General features: G+C 40.1%; 3 protein-coding genes across 3 annotated transcripts in view; 2 read left to right on the forward strand and 1 right to left on the reverse strand.

Annotated features, from left to right (window-relative positions):
- Positions 1-468: 468 nt before the first annotated feature.
- On the reverse strand, positions 469-13,066 carry LOC117054149 (glioma pathogenesis-related protein 1-like; the record flags this gene model as incomplete). Its single annotated transcript, XM_033162662.1, has 5 exons — positions 469-571; positions 2,805-2,911; positions 3,056-3,081; positions 3,128-3,464; positions 12,965-13,066. Coding segments are annotated over 5 exons (675 nt in total), but the record flags the coding sequence as incomplete, so codon positions are not given.
- On the forward strand, positions 5,526-12,168 carry CCDC107 (coiled-coil domain containing 107). The gene is made up of 6 exons (XM_033162442.1): positions 5,526-5,843; positions 7,113-7,318; positions 8,810-8,876; positions 9,583-9,673; positions 10,473-10,582; positions 11,639-12,168. The coding sequence occupies exons 1-6, from the start codon at positions 5,690-5,692 to the stop codon at positions 11,926-11,928; spliced, it is 918 nt and encodes a 305-aa protein (XP_033018333.1). The 5' UTR covers positions 5,526-5,689; the 3' UTR covers positions 11,929-12,168.
- Positions 13,067-13,359: 293 nt separating the features above from the next.
- Positions 13,360-24,969, forward strand: part of CAPS2 (calcyphosine 2) — a 32,329-nt gene continuing 20,719 nt past the window's right edge. The window contains 9 exon segments of the mRNA XM_033162243.1: positions 13,360-13,445; positions 15,571-15,672; positions 18,243-18,289; positions 20,004-20,049; positions 20,550-20,675; positions 22,305-22,337; positions 22,724-22,933; positions 23,382-23,504; positions 24,053-24,120. Coding sequence (XP_033018134.1) covers positions 15,592-15,672; positions 18,243-18,289; positions 20,004-20,049; positions 20,550-20,675; positions 22,305-22,337; positions 22,724-22,933; positions 23,382-23,504; positions 24,053-24,120 — 734 coding nt within the window. The 5' untranslated portion in view covers positions 13,360-13,445; positions 15,571-15,591.

Consider the following 24,969-nt stretch of genomic DNA (forward strand, 5'->3'; position numbering starts at 1 on the left):
CCCATTAATCAGTAAAATATATGAACATGGTTTCTTGAATCATGAACAGAACTACTAATAGGTATAATGGAATGTTCCCTTTTGTTTCTCTACACTAGCTCAGTACTAGTATTGGCAACAATATTTGAAGGACCACTTTTCAGAAATGAATGAAAATGCAACTCTGCACTCTACAGCACCCAGAGACACTGTCCTCCTGTGAGATCCCTCTCAAAAGCTAGATTAAAGAAGGAAGCAACTGTTGTCTCTCTACTGCAACAGTGTACCAAACGACAATTATTCCCCTTTTCCCAAAGGATTGACTGACAGACATGGGACAAAGCAAAGAGGTGAATACCAGAACATTACTAGCCTTTCCTGCATTCCATGCCTTAAGCACATTAGAATGTCCTACTAGAGGTGATACAGATGGAACCCAAAAACCGAAATATTTGATAGTTTATATCATCTTTTTCATGAACATTTGCATCATTCACTATACTTACTACAGAGTCTGTTTTGACACTTGTCTCCTTCTGGGCAGTTACTACATGGCCTTCCTGGTTTATATGGTTGAACTCCAACTTTCATCCTAGAGAACAAAAGTTTATGAAAGTAATAACAAATTAAGTACACAAAGTTACTGAAAATTAAAATGAAGGCTATGATAAATATAATAAAAGTTACAGATGCTAACAAATTGTGAAGAGTGGACAACCTCAGTCCTGGGCGCTATCCTGGCTTTATAATTCTGCCTGGGCCACACTCCCTTCCAGCTTTGCCCAGGAAGACTAACAAATGTGGATATGAGTTGTAGAGACCTCTGGCTTTTTATGGCTGGCAGGAGTGACCAGTGTGGTGCTGCAGACCTACCCTTCTGATACAGTACTGACATCACTGCCGCTTGGGTTGTGAGGGAACAGCAGTGGAGTAAATCCGGTGTTTTCGCTGGTGCCCCATGTAACCAAAATCTTGCTGCCGCCCTGTCAAAGTGCCAGTGCAGAGCCAACACTGGTCTATTTGCTTGGGTCTCTCTTGGTCACTGGAATGTAGCCTACTGTACAAAGGTAAATGTTTCATCTACCGCCATGCCCTCTTTTGCCTTTGGCCCCACTCATTGTACGTATAATGCCCCAGAAGTACACCCATGAGCGAGTGCAGTGCTCATGTAGGAGGTTGCATTGGTGACCTACAAGGTTTGTGTAGTAAAGTTGCAAAAGGGTATCTGTGGTATTATTTATTAACTTTAGTCACTTGTTACCTAAAGGTCTCTAAGTGACTTACAACACTGTTAAAAACACAAAAAATGGTCTCCTGTAGTAGTCAAAACTACAAAAAGTGTCATTATCAAAAGTTAGTTTATTCTAAGCTTTCATGGACCAGAGCCCACTTTCTTGGGTGCATGAAGCTGATTTGGTGATTCCCCTGGAATGTCAATATTTCCCTAGCACCTGGTACATGATTATTTAAGTGGAGATACTGAGGACTGAATCAAGAAACTTCTTCATGGAAGGATGCATTCTATGACCGATGGCTCCTCCCTGCTAGGGAGACAACATACCATACTTTTCTGTCTATAAGATTCCCCCATCTATAATATGCCCTGTTTAGGGAAGTTTTTAAACTGTGATATTTTAAATGTATTTTAATATTTGATGGAAGCCGCCCAGAGTGGCTGGGGAGACCCAGCCAGATGGGCGGGGAACAAATAATAATAATAATAATAATAATAATAATAATAATAATAATAATAATAATAATAATAATAATTTATTATTATTATTATTATTATTATTATTATTATTATTATTATTATTAATTTTGGGGGACTCAAATTTAAGAAAATGGGGAGGGGGTGGCTCAGAGTTCTTGAACTTTTTGCGGAGGATTGCCCAGAGGTTTACAGCTTATTGGGGGGCGGATTGCCAAAAATCGCTGACATGGAGCATCTATGCAGACAATCACCCACTTGCCACAGTGACAGCCAATCGCAAACACCTTTCCCCAGCAAAAAAGATCTTACCCGACTGAGAAAAGCTGTCTGCTGGCAATTGTGCAGGTCCCAGAACAGCAGCTGCCAATCGTGGCAGTGACAGCCAATCAACAGCAGTGTTTGCTGCAGAAGCCAATCACCAACCCAATTAGAGAAGCAGTAGCCAATCCAAAGCAGCCCTTCTAGCAGCCAACAATTATCGCTGACAAGCTCCTGCTTGCAGCTGCAGCCAATCACCCGTCCACCCCATTCACTATCCTTGTATTAGACGAGGCAAGTTTTTGAACAAAATTTTAGAGTAAAAAACCCTCATTTTATACATGGGAAAGTATGGTATTTATAATACAATAAAATTTTAAACTACAGTTGTAACAGAACTAAAATTGTGACTGTCTTTTTAATCACATTTTGAATGTCTAACAATTTGGATAACAGAAACAATTGTTAATCATAGAAATGGCTGGAAAACAGCAGTTGAGTATTCTGTTTGCTTTGCAATCTCCTTTACACCAGGCTAGGGAGGTTTGGCTTAGACAAGGGTGTACCCTTTGCCCAGCCCTACAGGCCTGTCAGCTTCCTTCTGGTTGCTGGCAGTGGGGTTCCCACTGATAGTTTTAAACGGGTGGGGAGGGACTGAGCTGCCACCTACAGGCTGGCACAGTGATATGCCTGTCCTGTACTTTCTGTCCCGGTCATTGTGCATGGCTCTGCAGCTCTGTAAAGAGCAGATAAGATTGCTCCTTAATTCATCTGTGAATACTCATGCAATTCTGCAAGTTAGAACACTGTGTGTAAACACAAGTTTGGATATCTTTAGCATTCATTAACTTACGATGGACCATAATTGCACACAAATGTCGCACTATTCCTCCTTCCATCTTGTGATTGACGGCAGAAGATGACAGCACAGCCAACTTTATAAGTATTAGCCGAAACAATCTGGGGAAAAAGTTATGTTATGTAATATTTAGTTTCTTTTCAGACCCCTCCTCTCTTTATTGTCATTTGGCTAAGGTACCTTTATGTTTTATGTTAGTATTCAGTCATCCTGGTTGACATAAAACATGTATGTAAATGGAATACTATTTCTGTTATTTTGGGGGTGATAACTGTTAAATCTTTGGTGTCTGATTAAGAGCTGTATTCATTATTTGCATGTGCCAGAAAAATGTGTAACCTTAAGGTGCTTCTGTTTCTGAAGATAGAAAAATGGTTGACAATCTGACGAGCGAAAAATACAACTTACCTGAAGATAATCTTTACATAACATTTCACATGTGTTGCTGCTGTAGTTGTAGTATATTACTTGATCATGAAATTTTGAAATAGGAATAGCAGGATCAAATGGATTACTTTTGGCAGGTGTCCTGTACATAGTTTCTCCAAACGGCCTAAATTCATGTTTAGGGTGAATATTCTTAATTGGGTTATGTTCAAATATGCATTTCTTTCCCCATTCTCTGGCTATTTTAGCTAAGGCGAGATCAAATGTCTGCAAAATACAAAAGTATCACACACAGCTATTATTTTTGTTATACAGCTCTAGTAAATGCAACGATGTCACATCTTCAGTTCAGTCAAAATTCAGATTACGAGTCTTTCTTTCAATACCTTTTCCACCGAGCTCTCAAACAATGTCTTCCTTTACATATAAAAAAAGACATATGGCACAGCCCTCATTGGTGGATTTGTAGTGCCTTAGCACAATCCTGGATTCGCATGAAATCAGAGTGGGGTAGGTGGAGTACACCACCAATGAATGACCTGGCATGGGAAAACAACAGCAGAAGTTAAAGTGAAGCGAAGATGGAGAGAACTGAGAGGAAAATAGCAGTTTTAAACATGGCAGAGGTTTGAATAAAGCAGGGATGGAGAGGCACAAAGGAAAATGGCAGTTTTAAACAATGACCCTGCCCAGGTGGGGAATTAGCAGTTGAAACCAAGGTTTGAGTAGTGATATTATTCACTTTTGTGTTCTACACATCTCTGCTACTCCTGGTTAAACACTTGTCTGGTCTTCTCACTGCCCTCGATAGCAGCCAACACTGGCTGCCCGAGGCAGGCACCCCTACTACCCCACTTGCAGGGCAGCCATGGTTTGCTTCTCAAAAACGTCCAATGTTCATTGAAGATGCAGTGGATGATAGTGGGAGTTTCTCCCTTTCAGGGCCCAAGGGGAAGCCGGGAGGAGGGGTTCAGCTCTCCAGCGGCCCTGCAAATCGTCTCGGCTCCCTTCACGGGCCTAGCCAGTAATTATTTTTTGGGAGGGGCAGGATTATTTTTTTTTGGTGGGGGGAGCAGAACCGAGCTATCTGCGACACAATTGGTCAGAGTGAAGTATTCACATTTATTTCCCCAGGGCCGGATTTAGGTTTGATGAGGCCCTAAGCTACTGAAGGTAATGGCGCCCTTTATATGTCCAGCTGTCCTTTGTCAACAACAAATTGTCGCTGTTTCTGTGTGTTGAATATATGCTATATGGTAATTTATGGACCTAATAGGTATCTAAAACCAGTGATATTTTAGAGAGCAGGCGAGGTCCGTTACTTACATCATAGGAGCCTACACAACACAAAACACTGTTGCTGTATGTAGGTTTTATTTTATTTGTTTTTTAAATTATATATTGGAAACGTACATACAGTTTTGTTTTTCCTTTAATTTTTTGGGGGCCCCCAAGAGAGTGGGGCCCTAAGCTGTAGCTCAGGCATAGGCAAACTCGGCCACCCAGATGTTTTCGGACTACAATTCCCATCATCCCTGACCACTGGTCCTGTTAGCTAGGGATGATGGGAGTTGTAGTCCGAAAACATCTAGAGGGCCGAGTGTACCTATGCTTGCTATAGTTTGTTTGGCTTATACGTAGCTCCAGCACTGCCCCCTACCTGCACACCCACACCCCGGCTACGCCCACGGCTCCCTTTCCTCCTTTCACCCCGCGCCGGGGACACACCAAGTACAGCATGTTGGAAGCAGTGGGCTGGACCCTAGTGCGGAAGTTGTTGTGGGCGTCCACGTACTGACGGATAAAGGTATGGTTAGTAATCTGGGGGTAGGTTTTGAATTTCTGCTTAACGGGCTCCTCCTTGGGGACGACCAGCCCCAAGACGAGCCACGGCCACAACCGCCTCATGGCCGCCGCGCCCTGACAGGAACGCGCGGGCTGGACGGAGCGCGCATTGACCGTTGCCCTAACGGTCTCCGCCTCTTGGCCCCGCCCCATAGGCTGCCCCGGGATGATGTGTTCCCGCCCTCAGGAGGAGGAGGAGGCGGAGGCTTCGGGGCGCAATCGGCAGAAGCCGCATGGATTTTCCCTCCGCTAAGTTTTCCTTAGAGAGCCGATTAGGCCCATTAGCGTCAATGGGTCTACCCCGAGATGAACTCGCTAACATCGCTCACTAATTTCCTATGAAGGCAAAAGGCGCTTCGCTTTCCCGTGTCGCCTGGAGCCCGCCAGGGGGCGCCAGAAAGGAAAAGCGGAGGCGTCGCGGGGCCGGAAGTCGTCCTTCCCACGTTTATGGTTTCCTCGCCCAACTTCCCTCGCTCCTGCGCTGCTGACTCTTACTCTCCCCAGACGTCTGGCCGGTGGACGAAGCCGACACGAGCCGCTCGACGATTCCCGGCTGATCGAGGGCCGTTTGCCGCCCTCCGCTTTTCCATTCGGTCGTTTCCTGCGCTGCTTTCGTTCTTGCTGTTCCTTTGCCCGCTGCCATCGCGATGGTGCTGTCGTCGGTGCAGCAGGTGTTCATCTCCGTCTTGCTGGTGCTCTGCGTTTTCGTGGTGATGCCGAGGATGTTCGGCGGAAGCGGCAGGTCCCCGCGGGGGGCCAAGGCCTCCCCTGGTCGCCACGATCCCCATCAGCAGCGCCACGGTATATGGTGTTAGCCACCTTCCCCTTCCCATCCCTGCAGTCCGGTTACAGAGGGAAACGAGGGAGCTTCATTAGACTAGTTAGCGAACTATGTTTTTCTTTCAAGAAATTCCTTTTTGCAAGCCATCTAACTTAAGTCCCGCCCCCATTTTTTATATATATATATAAAAATATAAAAAATATATATTTGCTGTAAAGGTAGGCATGGGTTATACTGGAGGAGAAAGGTAATGCTGGGCATTAACTGTCATTGGTGTCGTTTATGTTGTTAGTGTGTTACGAAAGCTCCAACTTTTGGATGTTGCCTTCCCCCTTTAACTCATGAATTCTTACTTCTTTTTCTTTTTGGAATGATAATATTTTAAGTAGTAGTATTGAATTAGTCCCAAGGAAGGTGAAAAACTGGTGTTTTCTGCCTTTTATGCATACTGGGAAACACAACTTCTAGGGTATAGATAGGCAGAATGAGAAAAACCCACCTTTGTTTCTATGTTCTTAAAATTGATAAAGTCTTGGAAGATCATTATTTTCAGGGGGAAAGCCTGGCTAACTTCCTTTTGGCCTAAAAATTTCAAGAAAATTAGAAATTAAAATTGCAGCCATTCCTATAGCAGCATTAGTTATGTCTCCTTACTTAGTTCAGATTTAAGCCACCCTTTTTTCTTTTTTGGCTTTTAATGTACTGGTAGGCTCCATACTTCTCTTGTTACTCTTCCAGTGTGTCAAAGCTGTGGGGAATGGGAAATTTGTTTTGTGCTTTAACTGAATGTTGCTCATAACTTGCTTTATTTAAACAAATACTTTAACGTTGTTTTTCCATTGTAACAAGATGACTAAAGTATAACAGTCTTTCAAGCTCCAGCAGGACACAAAATCAAACAAAATGTCAACATATAGCACAATATAAAATTAAAACATTCCCAGCCAATTCCTGTGTCTGATGTGACTCTGACCGCAGAGCTCCATCTGCAAAGAGGAGACTCATAAGAGTTTTTAAGAAGGGCTAATTTTAAGTGTGGAGTGGAGAAGCCTCTTGTCATGTTCATTAGCATCAGTCAATCTCACACTACTGCATTGAGACTGTACCTAGAATTGCTTACCACAGTGAAGCTGATTTCTCCATGCTGCAGAACAATTCTCTTCTTCACAGACTTGAGTGCTTCTCATGTTTTTTTATTTCCGTCTGTTTGTATGTGCATGTATGTATTACACACATGTATGTATGTACATGTATTACATACATACATGTATGTATTTTTTGTTTTTCAGGTGGATCTGAGAGAATCTTGCAGTCACAGATGAATTCAGAGGGTTCTGAAAGCAAAACATACCAAAGCATCCAACAAATGAGAAATGCAATGGAGAAGGAGATGAAGACTGAGCGGACTAGAGGGAATGGCAAAGACTTTGCTTTAACACTCATGCCCTTGTATGCTGTTGGTGTGGGTGTATTTGCTTTATACAAGTTCTTAAAGGTAACTATTAGTAAGCACGAGAATTTATGATCCATGTAGTTGTACAGAACTGGGATTGTTCAGTTGTGTGCATAATGATAATGCCACTACCATGCCCCACTCCCAAACAACTTTGGAACAATGCAGGAAAAGGTGATGATAATGATGCCTCTGCACATAGCTTTTAGAACAGTCTCTGTTCTGACTCAAAGCAGAAACAAGACAAGATTCCCTCACTGCGAGAAGCAAAGTTACAGGGAACCAGGCACAGGGCCTTCTCAGTAGTGGCGCCTGCCCTGTGGGATGTGCCCTCCCACCAGATGTCAAAGAAATTTAACAAGTATCTGATGTTTAGAAGGCATCTGAAGGGAGCCCTGTTTAGGGAAGTTTTTAATGACTGATGTTTTAATGTATTTTTAATATTTTGTTGGAAGCTGCCCAGAGTGGCTGGGGAAACCCAGCCAGATGGGTGGGGTATAAATAAATAAATTATTATTATTATTATTATTATTATTATTATTATTATTAGGATGCCACATCCTCCCCTCACCATCATATTCAGCTGAGACCCCTCAAGTAGCTTCCTGTTCCACTGCCTAGACAAATTATTGCCTCCAAAAAGGAGAGAAGTCAACAGTAAAGCCAATTGGAGTTGGAGGTGGTTGGGCCCTTCTTACTCTACCAAGTGCTCTGCTCCAGAGCTAGAAGAAGCATTACACTCGTTCTTCTGTTTCTGTAATGGTGGCAACCCCTTGCTTAGAAGGTTGCCTGCATCACAGGAAAGGGTGTCTACAGATAGTCACCTAGTCTGATAGTGGAAGTGGAAATGATAACCAAGCGGAGAAATGTATTTCTCCAGCAACACTTGACAAATGCATTGGCATACTAGGTTCTCCACAAGATTCCAACCTGGTCATAAGTATATGTATTTCCAGTATTGGAGCCCTTTGCTTTCTCAAGAAATAATGAAATATAAATGCCTTAGGCTGGACTTGTAAGTGCTTTTATAGTGCAATAAATGTGGTTAGGAGTATAAGCAACAATTGTGTGTCCCAATGGTTCTTCTATTAGAAAGGCTTTTGTGATATTGCAGAAATATCTGTGTTGTATACAGAATTCATATGACAAAAGGCAGTAGTGGGAATTTTAATCATTCCTTAGGATTGTATCTGAAATAAGAAATTATACTAAACTCGGTATGACTAAATCAGTAAAACTGAACTGCAAGTTAAAACATCATGACTAGGAAGGGGCTAGTTTTCAGCCTAGTTCAACTGGAAACTTTGGGTTGATGCTGGTTTTGTCATAGTGAAGTCAGTGAGAATAAAGAGGCTGAAACCTAAATTAAGCAGATGGGGAAATATGTTTTGGATTACACTATATTTCCAAGATAAAGTGTCTTCACCTGCCTCGTGTCTTCACATTAATCTGAATAAGTGAAACATTTTCTTGAGGTTTAGTTATTTTCAATATTAAAAGCTTTTGTGGTAAATTTTCTTTACTCTTTCGTAGATGAAATCTCAAGAGGAAAGCTTATCCAAGGAAGAAAAAACTACAGAAGTTAAGACAAAAGAAACAGGTAGAAGTTTGTTCAGAAATCTCTGGCCTAGAGATCTTTATCATATAGTTTGCACATAGTAGTTCAGGCAATCACACCTCAGATTAAGAAGCTTGATATATTTTTTCTACAGCCTTTCTGTTCCCGTTTGTGTGATCAGCAATCAAATTGGTGGAATTGTATAACCTTAATTGCTTTTTGGGCTGCTGTTTTTTGAGTTGAGTGCATTCCTGAAAATGCATTCCACTCACTGCTTACTGATAGTTATGACAAAGCTACTTTGTATCATTATTCCTTAGCACAGACTAGAGCAATCTACTTTGGAGAACAGAATTCTTGGGAGTGTCGATAATGTGGGGGAATGCATTACTTAATGTGTATTTGGTTTTTAGGGAAAAAATGTCTGTCAGATAAAATGCTGCTCATTTAATCAAATAAGTGAAGCTGTTTTTTCCTAGCAAATTTTCCTGGTAAAATGACCTTTTCAAATTTTATATTCATTATATTACTTATAGTGCAATCCCAAGCATGTTTATCCAGAAGTAAATTCTACTGAGTTCAGTGAAACTTAGTTTTTATTTATTTATATAAAAATAGGTTTAGGATTACAGCCCTTGAATGCTTTCGTCCAGTTACATAGCTCCTCTGGAAAAGTAGATATATAGATTATTGGTTTTTAAATACCTGTTAGCAACACTGCTTTAAAAGTATTTGTTCTCACTTGTAGAACGCCAGCTTATGGAGTTGGAGCAACATCTAGCACAGACAGAGAAAATGTTAAATTCTTTATTGAATCAGTTAGATCCACTTTCAAGCTGGTGAGTATTTTGGTGGGGATTTGATTTAGTAATATTTCAGCTCTCAAGACAATTGTGAATTGGCAAATGTGATTAAACATCACAAGAATATTAGCATGTGAATTGCTTTGCTGTCTCCATATTTTCTGCATTAAAAATAATTGACAATATAAAAAAAAAAAATCCTGGAACAATCTTTACAGTCCCTTCCTACACCCTAAATAGTATTCTGGTAATTCAAATTTCAAGGTGCCAATATTAAGTTTTCTTCATACAGGCTTTTCATGCATTTGGAATATTTATAGGTCTGAATATTTTACGATTGAAAAATAAGTTACACCATTGTCACTTGAAAGACCCATTTAAACATTTATTAGACTAATAGTGGTATATAACTAGATGAGAGTTTGAGCATATCTTGGACCTCTTCTTTTGCATGTGTCATGAACAATATTATATAGGTCCATTTATCGGCTTCTGCCCACATCATGGCAGATGCAGTTAGGTTTTATGCCTGTATTATCAATACAGTGTTGTTTGCTTCTTTGCACTTGCCAATTTGTGTCCTGTAGTTTTAATCTGGACTGCAGAATCCTGACAGCAGGAGAATTCCTATTGCTTCCTTGATGTGATGAAAGGTGGTCCTTAGTGACTGGCATAGTTGAAAAATGGTTCCACAGCCTGTCTGATTCTTAAGTGCTGTCCTAAGAATACACCACAGAGTATTTTCTTATAAGAGGGCTAGAAAAAGTATTTTGGTGGCATATTAACAACTGTTCTCTATTACTACCTGCTGACTTTTCAATCAATTTCTTGTCAGCATTAATGCCTTGGCTTCGGAACAGAAAGATGAAATTATGGTACAGCTTGAGTCCATTAGGAAGCTGATGAAAGAAAGTGGATTGGACAGATCGACAATGAAACCAGAAGGTACTTACATGTTTAGTATGTTAAAATAATAACTCCTGCTTGAGACACTGGCTGAATGTTTTGCATATGATTTTGTAGGTCTTGACATATTTGTATGACTTGGTGGTATAGTGTAGTATGTTCTTTCTAAGCAATTAGAGGGCACAGCACACCTTCCCATTAGATCAGGGGTGGGGGAAACCTTTTAGCCAAGTGGGCCAGATTGCTATTTGTCCCAACCTATGTTGGCCAACTTCAACAGGCAGGCTGTCCTGCCAACCTGTCCCAAGTCCCTTGTCCAGTAGTTTCCAAGTGTCTAACACTCAGCTGTTGAACACTTGGGAACCACAGTGCTGAGCATAGGGCTGGAAGCACAGTCACAGCTAATCTAGCAGGCTTGAACTCACTGCCTATTGGCTGATAGGCTGTGACTTCAACCCTGCTTTCTGCACGAATCAGTGGTGCTATTGAGTTTGCCATAGAATGCTTAGGCATGCAGCTGATCCAGCTGTGCCGCCACCTGATCATATATGACATAAGGCAGAACTTTCCAAACTGTGTCATGATATGTGTGTCAGCTGTCGTGGTTAGTTTAACCTCTGGTTTGCTGGTAAAACTGAATTACTGTGTCACAAAATGATGCATGTCTAAGAATTGTGTCTCCAACATGAAAAGTTTGGAAAGCTCTGACATAAGGTGTAGGGCAGATAGGTGTAGTTCGGGGAGAATGGGAGAATAGGCCAAAGGTTGCCCACCATTTCATTACATTATTAGTGGATGCAGATCTGCAACTTCTATGGTGTTCCTCACTCATTTTTATAGAGGAAGATGGATCTGTGAATTATCTATATATATGTTTATGCTACAGAACAAAAGAAAAATGACTTATGATTTAATAGACAAATTAAAGAACTGTATACTTTAATGTAGTATTTACTACCATCTATAATAAAGATGGTTGCTCATTTGCAATTTTCTGCTAGCAGCTCTGTTTTAATTATTATACAGACAGTGGACTTAATTATAGTTTTAAATCACCCATTTTCTTCCCTCCCTTCCTTTTTTTAAAAAATTTAGATATTAGCCACACTTGCCAAGAGAGGCTTGAAGATCTAATTCAGTCATTCGGTTCACATCCTGAGGCAGAGATGGGTGAGGGTGATAATGAAAACTGTGGGCATAAAGAGCTGTTTGAAGATATTGAGGAACACTGTGATGAAGAGGTGCATAAGCACTATCATCATGAGTTCTCGCTTAGTCCAACGGAAGACCCAAAGAAGATGGAAGATGCTGAATTAATTGATCAAGAAACAGCAGAACCAGAGACTGGGTTAAGACGACGTATTAAAAATGAATTAGGTAGATAAGTTATATTTAAAAACTTGTGATGAATTATTGCACATATTATAATGCACTTTTAAATTATTATGGAACAGGTTCACATTTGCTGCAATATGCATTGAAACAATATATTTATGAAACTTTTCTATTTATTCTATATAAAGGTATTTCTGTATATATTACACTAAAAGCTCTATAATATTCCACTACACTGTAAAGATGCAACATATTTTTTACAACTATTAAAGTCAAGGAATGGTAACAGATCATGTTGAATACATTTTTTAATTTCTTAGTTTTAAAGTCTACATGTTTCACATGAATGTCTCCACGGAAAGGATTTGGAGCAAATACTGTGTGCTGGCAAGCAGTGAGTCATGTTCTGTGTTTTTGTTTTTTGTTTTTTTACTTTTGTTCTGAAACTGTTGAAATACTCTGGAAATTTTAAACAATTCACTTTGGAAAGGTACTGGGATAGCTTAGTTGGCAGAGCATGAGCCTCATGTTGGGTGAAAGATTCCTGCATTGCAGGGAGTTGTTCCCTTCCAACTGTACAATTCTATGATTCTGTTACCTCAATCTTAATAACTTTTGCTAGCCTTCCTGAAAATTGTATAGAGCACCAGAAGTATTGAAAAACTGACTAGCTAACAATAGTGAAATGTAGTAACTTACTCAGATGAGCAACATATTACACTCTGTCATGCTTTATTTAACAGAAATAAAGCTATCTTTGAATTCACACTTGTATATTCTACATACAGTAAACTTAATTTCAAAATATGCATTACCAAGAGCAGTATAATACATGATGAGGAAAAAGCCTTTTGTCACGATAGAAAAACCTGACGTGGAATGCCCTGCAGCTTGGGTGTCAAAAAAATATGGTTCCATCGTCCAACACCACGCTTGCTTGGAATCATGAGCATAATAGTGGTTTCTTGCATTAAGAGAAAGCTGGCCTGTGCAGAAACTTTATAAAAACACACAAAACAGGGCAGCCCGCTGAAACAGATGGGCACCTTAAGGCAATCATAGTAGCAAAAGTTGGCTCATATATACCTCGTAATCCGATTTGTGGAATTGCCCTCCGGGACTTGTCCTCAGCACCGCGATGTTATGGCAGCAGCGTATGGAGTAGAGAGGTTGTTGCAACGTTGGCCTTTAGTCGTCGCCCCTCCTTCCCGCTTGCAGGTATGTCTGGTAAAAAAAAAGGTGCGCAAGCTCCAAGTGAGGAGCTGCGCATTTTTACAAATGCAACGCTCTCTCTGCGATTTTAGGGGAAGGTAGATGGGTGTGGGTGTGCTGGGTGGGTGCCCGCTTCCCTACACCCCCCCCCCCGGGTCTCTATGACTGTCTGCGCCCCTCCTAGGGCAGCACCAGCAGCTGTAGGCTGGCTTCCTAGGGAGGAGCTCGCGGATTGTTCCCTCGGAACAAGCCAAGAAGAGAGAGCGGGGGAGGGGTGCTGGGGCTGGGAAGGAGGCTGGACAAGGAAGCGCCCAGGCAGGAATAGGCCGAGGAAGGAAGGGACGTCGTCGCTGAGGTGAGAACGGCAGATCATCGGGGCGCTTGCCCGGCCTCCCCGTTCGCCTCTCGGGGCGTCTTTTAAACTTAACGCGCCGAAGTGCGTCTTGTTTACCGGTCGCCTAGGCGACCGCGGGGGCGCGCGCCCAACGCATCCCTTCCCGAGAGCCGTTAACGGAGAAACTAGCGGGGCCTTTCAAATTCCAACCGCCGTTTCTCCGCCGCCCTTAGCATCAAAGTCGGATCTCCACCGAGTTCGCGCGCGTGTGTGTGTGTGAAAGAAAAAAGAAAGAGAGAAAAGATTTGTTGACGGGCAGCCTAGACAACGGGCCGCCTTCGCCGCCCTTCTCCTCCCGCGCACCTCGCGAAGGGAGAGCGAGGAGCCATGGACGGAGGCGTGTTCACCGAGAAGCGGCCGCCGTGCTTGGCCGCGGATCCCCAGCCCGGCAGCAGGCGGTGGTGAGAGAGCTCCGTGGCCACGCGCGTTTCTGGTGGAGGGGAAACGGGATCGTGCGCAAGCGAAGAGCCCGATCGATGCTAACTAAATATGTAGCAGAGCCCAAAGGAAGTCCCAGGGGGCCCACCTGCCTTTAGATCACTTTTTAACTCCCAAGTTACTTTAAAAACTGTCCTGCAGGGCAGGCCCCCCCCCATACATTTATTTGCAGATATTAATGTTGCGGGAGGGGAGTAGATTATCAGAGGAGGGTTCTTTCCAACTCTGCCATTCTGTGGTTCTGTAAGCAGGTCTGCTGGTTTAAATGTACGATTTAGTCAATATATTTTATTACCCACCCTGTTCTATGGACTCAGGCAGGGTTACAGCGTTTCCCACCAGCAGGCGCAAACCTAGGCTTTATTTCACCCCAGTTAAAGACCCAGTTTGCACCCCCCCCCAAAAAAAATGCTCTTTTGCGTACTTGTGTACCCACACACACACAGAGACTGGGAGCCTCAATGAAGAAGAAGAAGAAGAGTTTGGATTTGATATCCTGCTTTATCACTCCCCGAAGGAGTCTCGAAGCGGCTAACATTCTACTTTCCCTTCCTCCCCCACAACAAAAACTCTGTGAGGTGAGTGGGGCTGAGAGACTTCAAAGAAGTGTGACTAGCCCAAGGTCACCAGCAGCTGCATGTGGAGGAGCAGAGACGCAAACCCGGTTCACCAGATTACAGGTCTACCGCTCTTAACCACTACACCACACTGGCTTAACCCCGGGACAAAAAGCCTGGCTAGCCCTCCCATAGTTACTGCCTCTGCCACCAGTAATGAGAGATATATCAGTGTCCTCAAAGGATAGCACAACCCTAACCCTAACCCTAACCCTAACTGAGTCTTCCAAGTGAATCAGTGGCTACTAGCCATCATGGAAACTATGCTAAGGGGTGGACTTTGATAATACTGTATGGTGCATTGAGAGAGGACAATATTTGGCACCCCCATACAATATTTATTATTTTCATAACAAAATAAAAAATAAAATAAATCCTTCCAGTAGCACCTCAGAGACCAACTAAGTTTGTTCTTGGTATGAGCTTTCGTGTGCATGCACACTTCTTCAGATACCAGTGCACACTTCTTAATTTCATGTCATACTCCCTCTTGTCTCCTGTTCTACGCATGCTTGCAAGTGCACTACATCATATTGGAACAACTCAGACACCCTTCTGACTGGGTGCCTACTTTGCATTGGTACCCATATAAATAGAGGTTTCATTATTTTTTGTGTATTTAACTGGTTTGTTCTATGTAGTGATCAGGTATCTCTGAGTTAATTTATTTGTTGTATGAATATGAGAAAATTGAATAAAACTGCGGAAAAGTCCTTCATGGTGTAATGGCTAATTTTTGCTTGTATGTTGAAATGAAAATCTAGAACTTGCAGTATCCAAGGTTGGGCTTTGAAACTGGTTTCAAGCTGCATCTGGTTGAGCCTGAAGTATGAAATTTATTAAAGCTGATAGATGCTTTCATTTTAAACAATAAATTGAGACCTGCAGTAACTGAATTGAATGCTTCTGGAGAGAACTGCATTTCAGGACGGAATTAATTATTATGGGAAATACTGTTTTGTTAATATCCTTAGCACAAGTCATTTTTTCTCCCATCCTGTAACCTTTTTTTGCTTTCCTTTTTTTTACAGGTAGTTAATACCTGAATTCAGATGGATTTGGAGATTAAAGGAATTGCTGCATCTCCAAGAAAGCAAGCAACCCGATCCTTAAGGAACTACAAACTTGCTCAAGTAAGTTGAGCATATTAAAGATTAATTTTTTAATGCTATGCATTAAATATCATCAAGGAATACGGCAAAGTGGCGGGCTTAAAAATAAACTATCAAAAAACCACTCTAATGACCAAAAATTTAGATAAAAAAGAAAAAGAAGAATTACATCAATTAACAGGATTAGAAATAAAAAACAAGGCCAAATATCTAGGATTACATATTACACCCAAAAGCATTAATTTATTTGAAAACAATTATAAAAAGGCATGGAAAGAAATAAAAACAAATATGGAGGGCTGGAACAAACTGCACCTCTCATTATGGGGAAGAATATCGGTGATTAAGATGAATGTCCTCCCCAAGATGATATTCTTATTCCAGACAATACCAATCTTGGGGGGCATGAAATGTTTCAAAGAATGGAAAAAAGATCTGGCAAAATTTGTATGGAATGGGAAAAGACCAAGAATTAAGTTTGAATTGTTAACCGATAGGAGAGAAAGAGGGGGATTTGCCATGCCGAATTTAGAACTATATCATGCGGCCGCAGCCTTAAATTGGCTAAAGGAGTGGATAACTCTAAAAGATCCTGAACTACTGGATTTGGAAGGGGTGGAAAACAGATATGGTTGGCACTCCTACCTCCTGTACGATAAGGTGAAGGTCCACAGGGGATTTCTTAACCATCTAGTTCGGAAATCTTTATATTTAATTTGGATAAAATATAGAGGAATATTAGAACCAAAAATCCCACTGTGGGCCTCACCTTTGGATGTAATAAAAATTAAAAAATTAAATATGGAGGGGGGAAGAGCCACTTATCGTATGTTATTAGAAGAGAAAGAGGGTGAACTACATCTGAAAAAATATGAAGATATCAAAGAACATCTCAATGATTGGCTGCAATACTTTCAAATTCATCGAAGATTTATAATTGACAAAAAAAATGGTATAGCAAAAGAAAAATCTAAATTTGAAAAAGAAGTAATCCAAAGCAAGGGGAAACACATTTCTCGTATTTACAACATACTGCTAGAATGGGATTTGAAGGAGGAGGAGGTCAAATCAGTGATGGTGAGATGGGCCCAGGATTTTGGATATAATATATTAATGGAGCATTGGGAAAGATTGTGGCAAGAGGATATAAAATTTACCGCTTGCTACAACCTAAGAGAGCACATATTGAAAATGATGTACAGGTGGCACCTCTCACCAGAAAAAATAGCAAAAATGTACAGAAATGGGTCCCCTTTGTGTTGGAGGTGTGAAAAAGAAATCGGGTCATACAAACATATGTGGTGGACTTGTTCTGAAATAAAAAATTATTGGAGCCAGATTTACGAAGAACTTAAAAAATTGACAAAGAGTACTTTTAAAAAAAGACCGGAAATGTTTATGATCAGTATTTTGCCAGAGGAAATTAAAAAGGAAAAAAGAATACTATGTATGTATGGCACTACTGCAGCGAGAATACTAGTGGCCAGAAATTGGAAAAGCAAAACTGTACCATCTATAGCTGAATGGCAAAATCTAATGATAGAGTATTTACAGTTAGCTAAGACAACGGGTAAAATAAGAGGACAGACTAACCAAAAGGTCTGTAGGGAATGGAGGAGATTTAAAGAATATTTAAGGGAATGTGGCTTAAACGGAATCCTGGAAGCAGACTTTGATTGAACCTTAGTAAGCAAATGGAAAATATTGAGACATTTATAAGAGAAATAAGAGAGAAACAAAAATGTACGTTATGTTAAAGAAAGAATTGACAAAAAATACAAAGAGGATAATTGGAAGTGTCGAGAGTGAATGATACCAAATGAAGTAAGAGGGTATGTAAGGTATGCGAGAATAAATGAGTGTTTGTAAGATGTGTGTTGTATGTGTGAAGGTATATGTATGTAAGAAGGTATATGTGTAAACTGTCTGATATTGGATGATATTGTTTGATAAAGTTTTATTTGTTATGATTTTAATCAATAAAGAGACATTACAAAAAAATAAAAAATAAAATAAAGATTAATTTTTTTTAAAAAAAAATCATTAACCATTCTCTGGAAAGTCCTTAGTACATATGGTAGGTGAAGTTCAGTATTGGATCCTCCTTCATATTTGTCTCTCATTGCTAACATTATAATTTTTTAAAACAATTCCTTGTTACAACATACTATCAGACACCACATCTGTCCTATCCTGTTGTGGTATGAAAAATACCATGTCACTAAACTGACATGTCACTAAATACTGTAAGAGCTACTTAGTGTGTAACACTGAGTCAAATCATGGTTTAGCCTTAATGCAAACAGGAGGGTTCCTGGAGAGGAGATTTCAGTTGCTGCACTGCAACCCTGGTCTTCCTGCTGCTGTGAGGTTTAATGTGTCATCCAGTCCTGAGGCTATGGTTTGTCTCCTCCAGACAAATCACATGCTGTAAACCCAAGAATAAACCTTGGTTTCTCCCCTACTGTGCCCATCATTTAAATGTATTTCAACCCTGATTGATACTCATTTAAAAGATTTCAAATCTTAGGGTTTATAATTATGGAAAAAACCCTGGAATTAAACATGGTTCTATTTTTTTCTTCCCTTAGGGATGGAGGCCGCATACAAAAACAAAACATGGCCCTCGACCAGCTGAGTAAGTCAATGTTTTCATTTTTTTTACTGCCTATGTTTTGTTTACTGCCCCCCCTGCCCGCCCCTTCACAGCACTGTCACGTTTTTCAGTTCATATGAATCCAAAGCAGCTCTTCCTTCTGTTAATGGAAGGTCAGGTGGTCCAGTGGATGCTGTTCCTCTTGGAAGGAGAATGGCTATTTTCTCAGATTCCTCCTGTCTCTTCCTTCCCCACCTCCCACATTGTTCTTGAGGGCATTCCAGTCCTCCAGAGCAGATTTGCAGGGGAAGGGGGAATCCCCCCCAAAACCTACCTTCTGCTTTCGTGAGTAGAACTTCAGCCTTAGGATCTCTAGCTCTAACTGTCTGAAAATAAGAATTGCTTAATACCAGACTTTTCTTACATAATTCTACAAAGAGAAATAGTAATTCTCATAAAATTTTATTCATTGTGTGTGTGTGCATGTGTGTATGTATCTATAGGGTCTGGGGTCTTGTCTTTATAACAGTGTTACCGGTACTTTGCTTTCACGTATTTCTCAATGAACAAGTTCTTACGTTGAAGAAAACTATGTAGAGAGAAATGTATCATTCTTTTTACTACAATTATTCCAGAGTTTCATGTGCTTTTTAAACGAGTTTTGTACTTTAAAATTAATTTTTCATAGGGATTAAAGTTATCTAGGTATGGAGGGCTGTTGGGTTCAGGAATGAAAGACATGTAGACAAAGGAGAAAAACCAGCCGACTGATGTGAAAGGAATGTTTAGGGACATTGAGACTTTTAATGTGAGCTAGAGAGGATTTAGGAGGACTGTGAAGGCAGAAAGATAGGGATTGCTGCTGAGCATGCATGTATGTACAATGGGTGAAGTAAGTAGAAGTGTTATTATAGATAACGTTTAGTGGCAATGGAGCCTTGCTGAGCACTGTTTTCTTCTTCCAAATCTTTACACATTTCAACATTTCAATTATTTCACTGAGAACTAGAGTGGTCTCAGATGCTAAATATTAATAGCAGACCGAATGCCTCTTCCAAATCATAAATATTCACAAATGCATTACCCACTTTCACTACAATTAATATCTCACTTGATTACAATTGTATCTCGTGTTGCATTTGCTGTGGGTTGCGAACGGCACGGGTTACGAATGCGCCAAACCCGGAAGTAATGGAATGAGTTACTTCCGGGTTTGGCGGGTCGCGCATCCGCAGATGTGTCAAATGATGCCACACGCATGCACAGACGCACCGAATCACAACCCATGCGTGCGCAGAAGTGGTGCTACAGGTTGTGGACTGCTCAGGATGTGAACAGGGCCCCGGAACGGATCCCGTTCGCATCTAGAGGTACCACTGTACTGGATGGTTATAAGAGAAATAATTACAATCAATTTATTAAGAAAGGTAATAGAAATGTAATGTTGAATTGCTACTTATCTGAGTGGAGAGTGGAAAAAAAATTAATCTTCACTGGCTCAAGCTTTATGAGATGGTAACAAAACATTGCCTTCTAGAACTTCCTCACAGAACTTCAAGGATCCTTTGCAAATGGGGATGGAAAAAGTCTGAAATGCATTTATTTTCTTCTTTTACCTGATTCCATAAGGAAAAGGAGGGTTGGAACTTTATAATTACTGGTAGACCCTTTTAAAAAGGAAAACAAATTGTGGCATCTGAAAGCCAAAGGAAGTTTTGAAAGCTTGCTACATTTTCTAATTTCTGATTTTCTACAGAGTGCCATGCCTTGATCTGGGAAAGCTGGGAGATTCAGAGGATGAGGTAACAATTATCTATTAATTTAAGAAAATTAACCAACTTTTAGATGTGGCAGTTGCTGGAAGTAAAAAAACAAAATAATATCTAGATCTCATAGTGCTAGCTTGAATATGCTGCCCTAGTTGTCACTTACTAGTCATCTAACTAATTTTCTGAATTCATTAGAAAATTCTTTTAATAAGTTGGGCAGAATATGCAGCTGTGTGTGATATTTCAGGATAGAAAACTGTTTTGCAGCTCCTAATTGGCATTATTTGGATTAGGTTTATGTAAAAAACAACACTTCTCTCTGAAATTCGTATTGTTACTTGTGTGTGATAAAACTTTTGCCACAACACACATGATATTTGTGGCTGACTAATGTGGTCAGATTGCTCATCCTTGTGTATTTCAAATGTCCATAAATTTTACGAATTTGCTTCCTGAATTCTTGGGTAATTGATATTCTGCAACAGTTTAACAAAGCATAACACTTTGCCATTTAAAAAGTCCTTTTATTTTAGGATGGTGATCCCTACACTCCATACAGTGGTGGACAGCCTCATACTGGTCTACTGCTTTCATCTTCGAATATCAGCTGGGGCACTCCATTACACAGCCCTTATGCACAGCATTATGATATTCAACAGGTTAGTTTGTTAACAGGAGTATCTTCAAGCTATAACATCTTCAGGGTTATAGCTACCGGGAGATGAGACACAAGGAGTAGGGTGTACTATCTTGGAAGGAAGAACATAAAGTACAGTATAAGTAAAGCCTGCTCTTCTCTACAGATTGGCCCTCATCCAACAAAGCTAGGGTGGCTATGTGGACCTACTCACCTGGTGCTTCTGGTGAATGCCATGCCAGTCCATAATAAAACATCACTCATCCATGACATTATCATTCATAAGCGGTGCATGACCAAGTGGTGTACTGAATGAGGGCCAATGTACCACAGCTGAATTCAGAGATGCATTGGATAGGTGGGTGCTACAGCAGGGAGTGCCAGGGCAGACAGAGGTAGGCATTGAATCCTCATGATCCATTTTTCTCTCTCATTAAACCCCCAAACCAGAAAGAAAACTATGTCCTGGAGCTGCTTTAGTGAATTGCCCTTCCATGGGAACCAATGGGAGGGAAACTGGAGGGGTGGAAAAGCACCAGAATTACCAGTAAAAGAGCTGCTCCTACCCAGCTTCTGTCCCAACTGGTGCAAGCTCAGGAGGGATTGGATACGCAGTTCATTTATCATTGACACCCCTCTCCTCCCACCCCCAGTAGGATTACTCTGGTCCAGGGGTAGGCAGCCTAAGGCCCATGGGCTGGATGCGGCCCAATCGCCTTCTCAATCCGGCCCAAGGACAGTCCAGGAATCAGCGTGTTTTTACATGAGTAGAATGTGTCCTTTTATTTAAAATGCATCTCTGGGTTATTTGTGGGGCATAGGAATTTGTTCATTCCCCCCCCCCCCAATATAGTCCGGCCCACCACATGGTCTGAGGGACGGTGGACCGGCCCACAGCTGAAAAAGGTTGCTGACCCCTGCTCTGGTCATTAGGTACAACCTTGCTGGTGTCTAACATTTTAATGAAATAATATTTATTTTTAGGGTATTGATAGCAGATATTTCAATGCCCTAATTTGTTTGGAAAAATGATATTTGTACTTTAGTAAATGCCTATATTTGTCAAAAGAAATTAAATATTTTATAGCACGTAAAATGTGCTGGAAAAGTGCAAAAGGGTAATTCTGCTTTTAAATACATATTACATTTTTGTGTTGTGATCTTGTTCACTGTTTAACATGCATCACCACCCTAAATACTTGTCACAGTTGTATTCAGTATGGCTCTACCATACCCATTTATAGAGGAAAATAGTCTTATTCATTCATGAGCTGCATGAGCTGCATTTGCATGACATTACATGGCAGTCAATTGTTTCAGTGGAACATTCAACTGAATGGCCATGATTAAAGGGTCTGTAGTAGACCCTTTCATGCATGTCCTGTCTGATAACACCAAAGTGTATAGAATATGCATGTGTGGCTCTGGGTTATGTATAAGGACTGTTGGTTTAGATGGGAGTAAGCCTTACAGAGTTCATTAGAGGCAACTTCTGAGTAGACAAGCATTGGGTTGCACTTAAATATTTATAACTCATTTAATTTCCCCCTAAAGTCATATCTGAAATTAATTTCTGTTTGAATTATATTGATTAACTTTAAATCTTTTTTAAAAATATTTAATTTATGTTTCTGCTCTTTCTTTTATTCAGACAGCAAGAAAAACAGACCTGGAGAAAGCTGAGGTAATATAGTTAAAGCAACACATTAAACAAAATGTTTTGTGTGTGTTTCAAAATAATAATGAAATCATTAATATTTCTGCTTCGGTCCAATAATAGAAAAATAAAGCATCCAAATGCTGAAAACCTCCCAACTATTTTAGAAAAAGTTTGCCAGTGTATATTTTCATATTTACCATTTATTATTTGCATGTGAAGTGTGGATTGCTATATTCAAGATAATAATGGAAGTTTGTAGAAATCTTTGTCCATCTTTGTGTAGTTAATTGGTACAATAATAAACTGCCCTATTGACAAATAACTCGACTTTCATCTTACAATTGTACCATGATAGTTTTTGGCAACTTTAAAAAAATGAAGAATTCGCTATTAAACTTTCACAATTGCAGTTGCTGTTTTGACTGCTCCCTGTGATTCATTTTCAGCAAAAGACAGTACCAGAAAATCTGCCACCCCCAACAGATAAATACAAACTCAAGTATCAGCAGTATGAAGCAGAAATGAAAGAGGGATATAAACAGTATTCTCAAAGAGTTGCAGGAAAAAAAGCAAAGGATAACCAACAACACAAACCTCCAGAAAGAATGGCTGAGGAAAAGGTAGCATTCATACTTCATTGGACGCTGGGAACTCTACTAACCTTTATGTAAAAGTACTGTGCTGAGACAAGTGGGGTATATAGAATTTATGCATGCAGGATTCATATAACATACAGTTTTTATAGGTTGCATACTGCCTGGATTCAGGGAACAGAATTAGCACTGCAGAAATAAGTTCTCTTAGGTGGATCACCAGGTGTTCAAAATCTACATCTTTTCAGTTTATCAGCATATACAGTATATAGGTGAACAGTGCAAGTTTAAACTAGCTCATAATTCTGGGAAGTTAAAAAAAAAGAGTTATGTGCAGGTCACTAGCATAGGTTAGAACCTACAAATGTTTCTTGCACATTATGGAGGGTGAGGAACACAAATGCAACAAGAGTGCTGGTCTTGGCCACTGATTATCAGTGATAATATCTAGATAACATGTTTTATTCCCACATAGGATTTACAGCCTGAAAACAAAACATATGATGAATTGACAGTTTTTGATGAGAAGGCCCTTCTGCAGCAATGCTATACAAGCAAACCCTACACAATACAGCACAGCATAAGAAAACTGGAAGCTGTAAGTCTTCTGGGAAATGTTTACTTGTTACAGAATTCCGTATATACTAGTTTCTGTTCCAAGCATTTTTAAATAAGGAGGCTTTCCTACTTACTCAAAACCTTGGGTTTAGCTTTATTTCATTGACATAGGATCCAAGATTCATATGTTTGACTGTGTGTTTCATTTCTGAGCATTGTATAAAACGTGTTAAAATTAATTCATATCACTGTAGTCACACAGGTTCAACTATTATGCTGAGATGCTCTGAATGGAAGCAGGAGTAATGGAAACAGTTTTTCTTTTTGTTAGAATGAAATTTGCACATATGACAGACACTCAAATTATCTTTTCTTATCTGGTTGAATAAAAATGAGTCTCTAATAACCATAACTAAGTTTATGAATAATCTGTGAAAGCTTTTTAGTGGGTGAAATTTTATGTGTGTCCTAGTTTTACAACCCAAATTCTCTGTTAATTTTTAAGAGATCCAAATGATCCTAACATTTTAACAATATTTTCTTAACTGCTGTAATTATATATTTTTCTCTTTAATGTTTGCCTTGCAGGAGGATGTAGCAGCAGAAAGAAAAAAACAAACTGTAGTGGAACAAGTAATGATAGATCAGTTATCTAGGTAAGATAATAAATACAAATGTTGATATGTAAATGTTGATACACACACACACACAAGATAATAAATACCATGTAATATGTATTTTTTTCGACAAAAATGGATGCAAATTAATTCAGAGTGCCTAAGGTTCCAATGCTAACCATGTCTACTGTGAATTAAGTCCTATTGAATTCAATGAGGTTATTCCCAAGTAAATGGGATCAGGATTGCAGCCGAAATTTCTAAATTCAATTGGATTATGTCACTGTTTATTATTGATTCTATAACCCAATTTTCCTATATCCACACAATAATATGCATCATAAAACATGAAAACAAAAAAGAAGTTGATAATGATAAACTTAACCTACTCTTATTAAGCATGTCTCCTTATGTTCAGTGGCATACTGCTGAGTATTATTATGTTAGGCATACTGATCTGTGCATAAGATCTATTGAAATTGATTTTGGAAATATGTAATGGTCATTATCTAGTACCTCTGAAGAGGATGTAGAACAAATATATAAGAATCTAGCAAGCAAGGTCTAATGTAGAACAAGATAGGACTGCCACCTTACTTTTCCTCTTTGTGGCTGACAGACTACTCCTTTCTTGTTCACATCCATCATCTCAGGCCTGCACATGGAGCTATTCCTATTTCTAGTGTTAGTGAAGGAGGGCAGGCAACTCCCCATTTACACACATTCTAGGCATGTGCAAGCACACACATTTCTACGAACCCGTAAGTGGCACGAAACAGCACAAAACCAGCCGTAAAAGTGTGAAAACGCCAAAAATGGTGTGAAAATAGTGTCTAGCAATCCCATGAAGCTTTGCAAGTGAAATCCCAGAATCCTTTGCACTCACCT

This window comes from Lacerta agilis, chromosome 10 (genome assembly GCF_009819535.1).
Source record: "Lacerta agilis isolate rLacAgi1 chromosome 10, rLacAgi1.pri, whole genome shotgun sequence".
NCBI classification, from domain to species: Eukaryota; Metazoa; Chordata; class Lepidosauria; order Squamata; family Lacertidae; genus Lacerta; species Lacerta agilis.

Bases quoted from the DNA above. Each gene is read 5' to 3' on its own strand.
- CCDC107 (XM_033162442.1), top strand. From the start codon at position 5,690: ATGGTGCTGTCGTCGGTGCAGCAGGTGTTCATCTCCGTCTTGCTGGTG. The intron at 7,319-8,809 runs GTAACTATTAGT...ACTCTTTCGTAG, and splicing joins CTTTATACAAGTTCTTAAAG to ATGAAATCTCAAGAGGAAAG. The intron at 8,877-9,582 runs GTAGAAGTTTGT...TCTCACTTGTAG, and splicing joins AGTTAAGACAAAAGAAACAG to AACGCCAGCTTATGGAGTTG.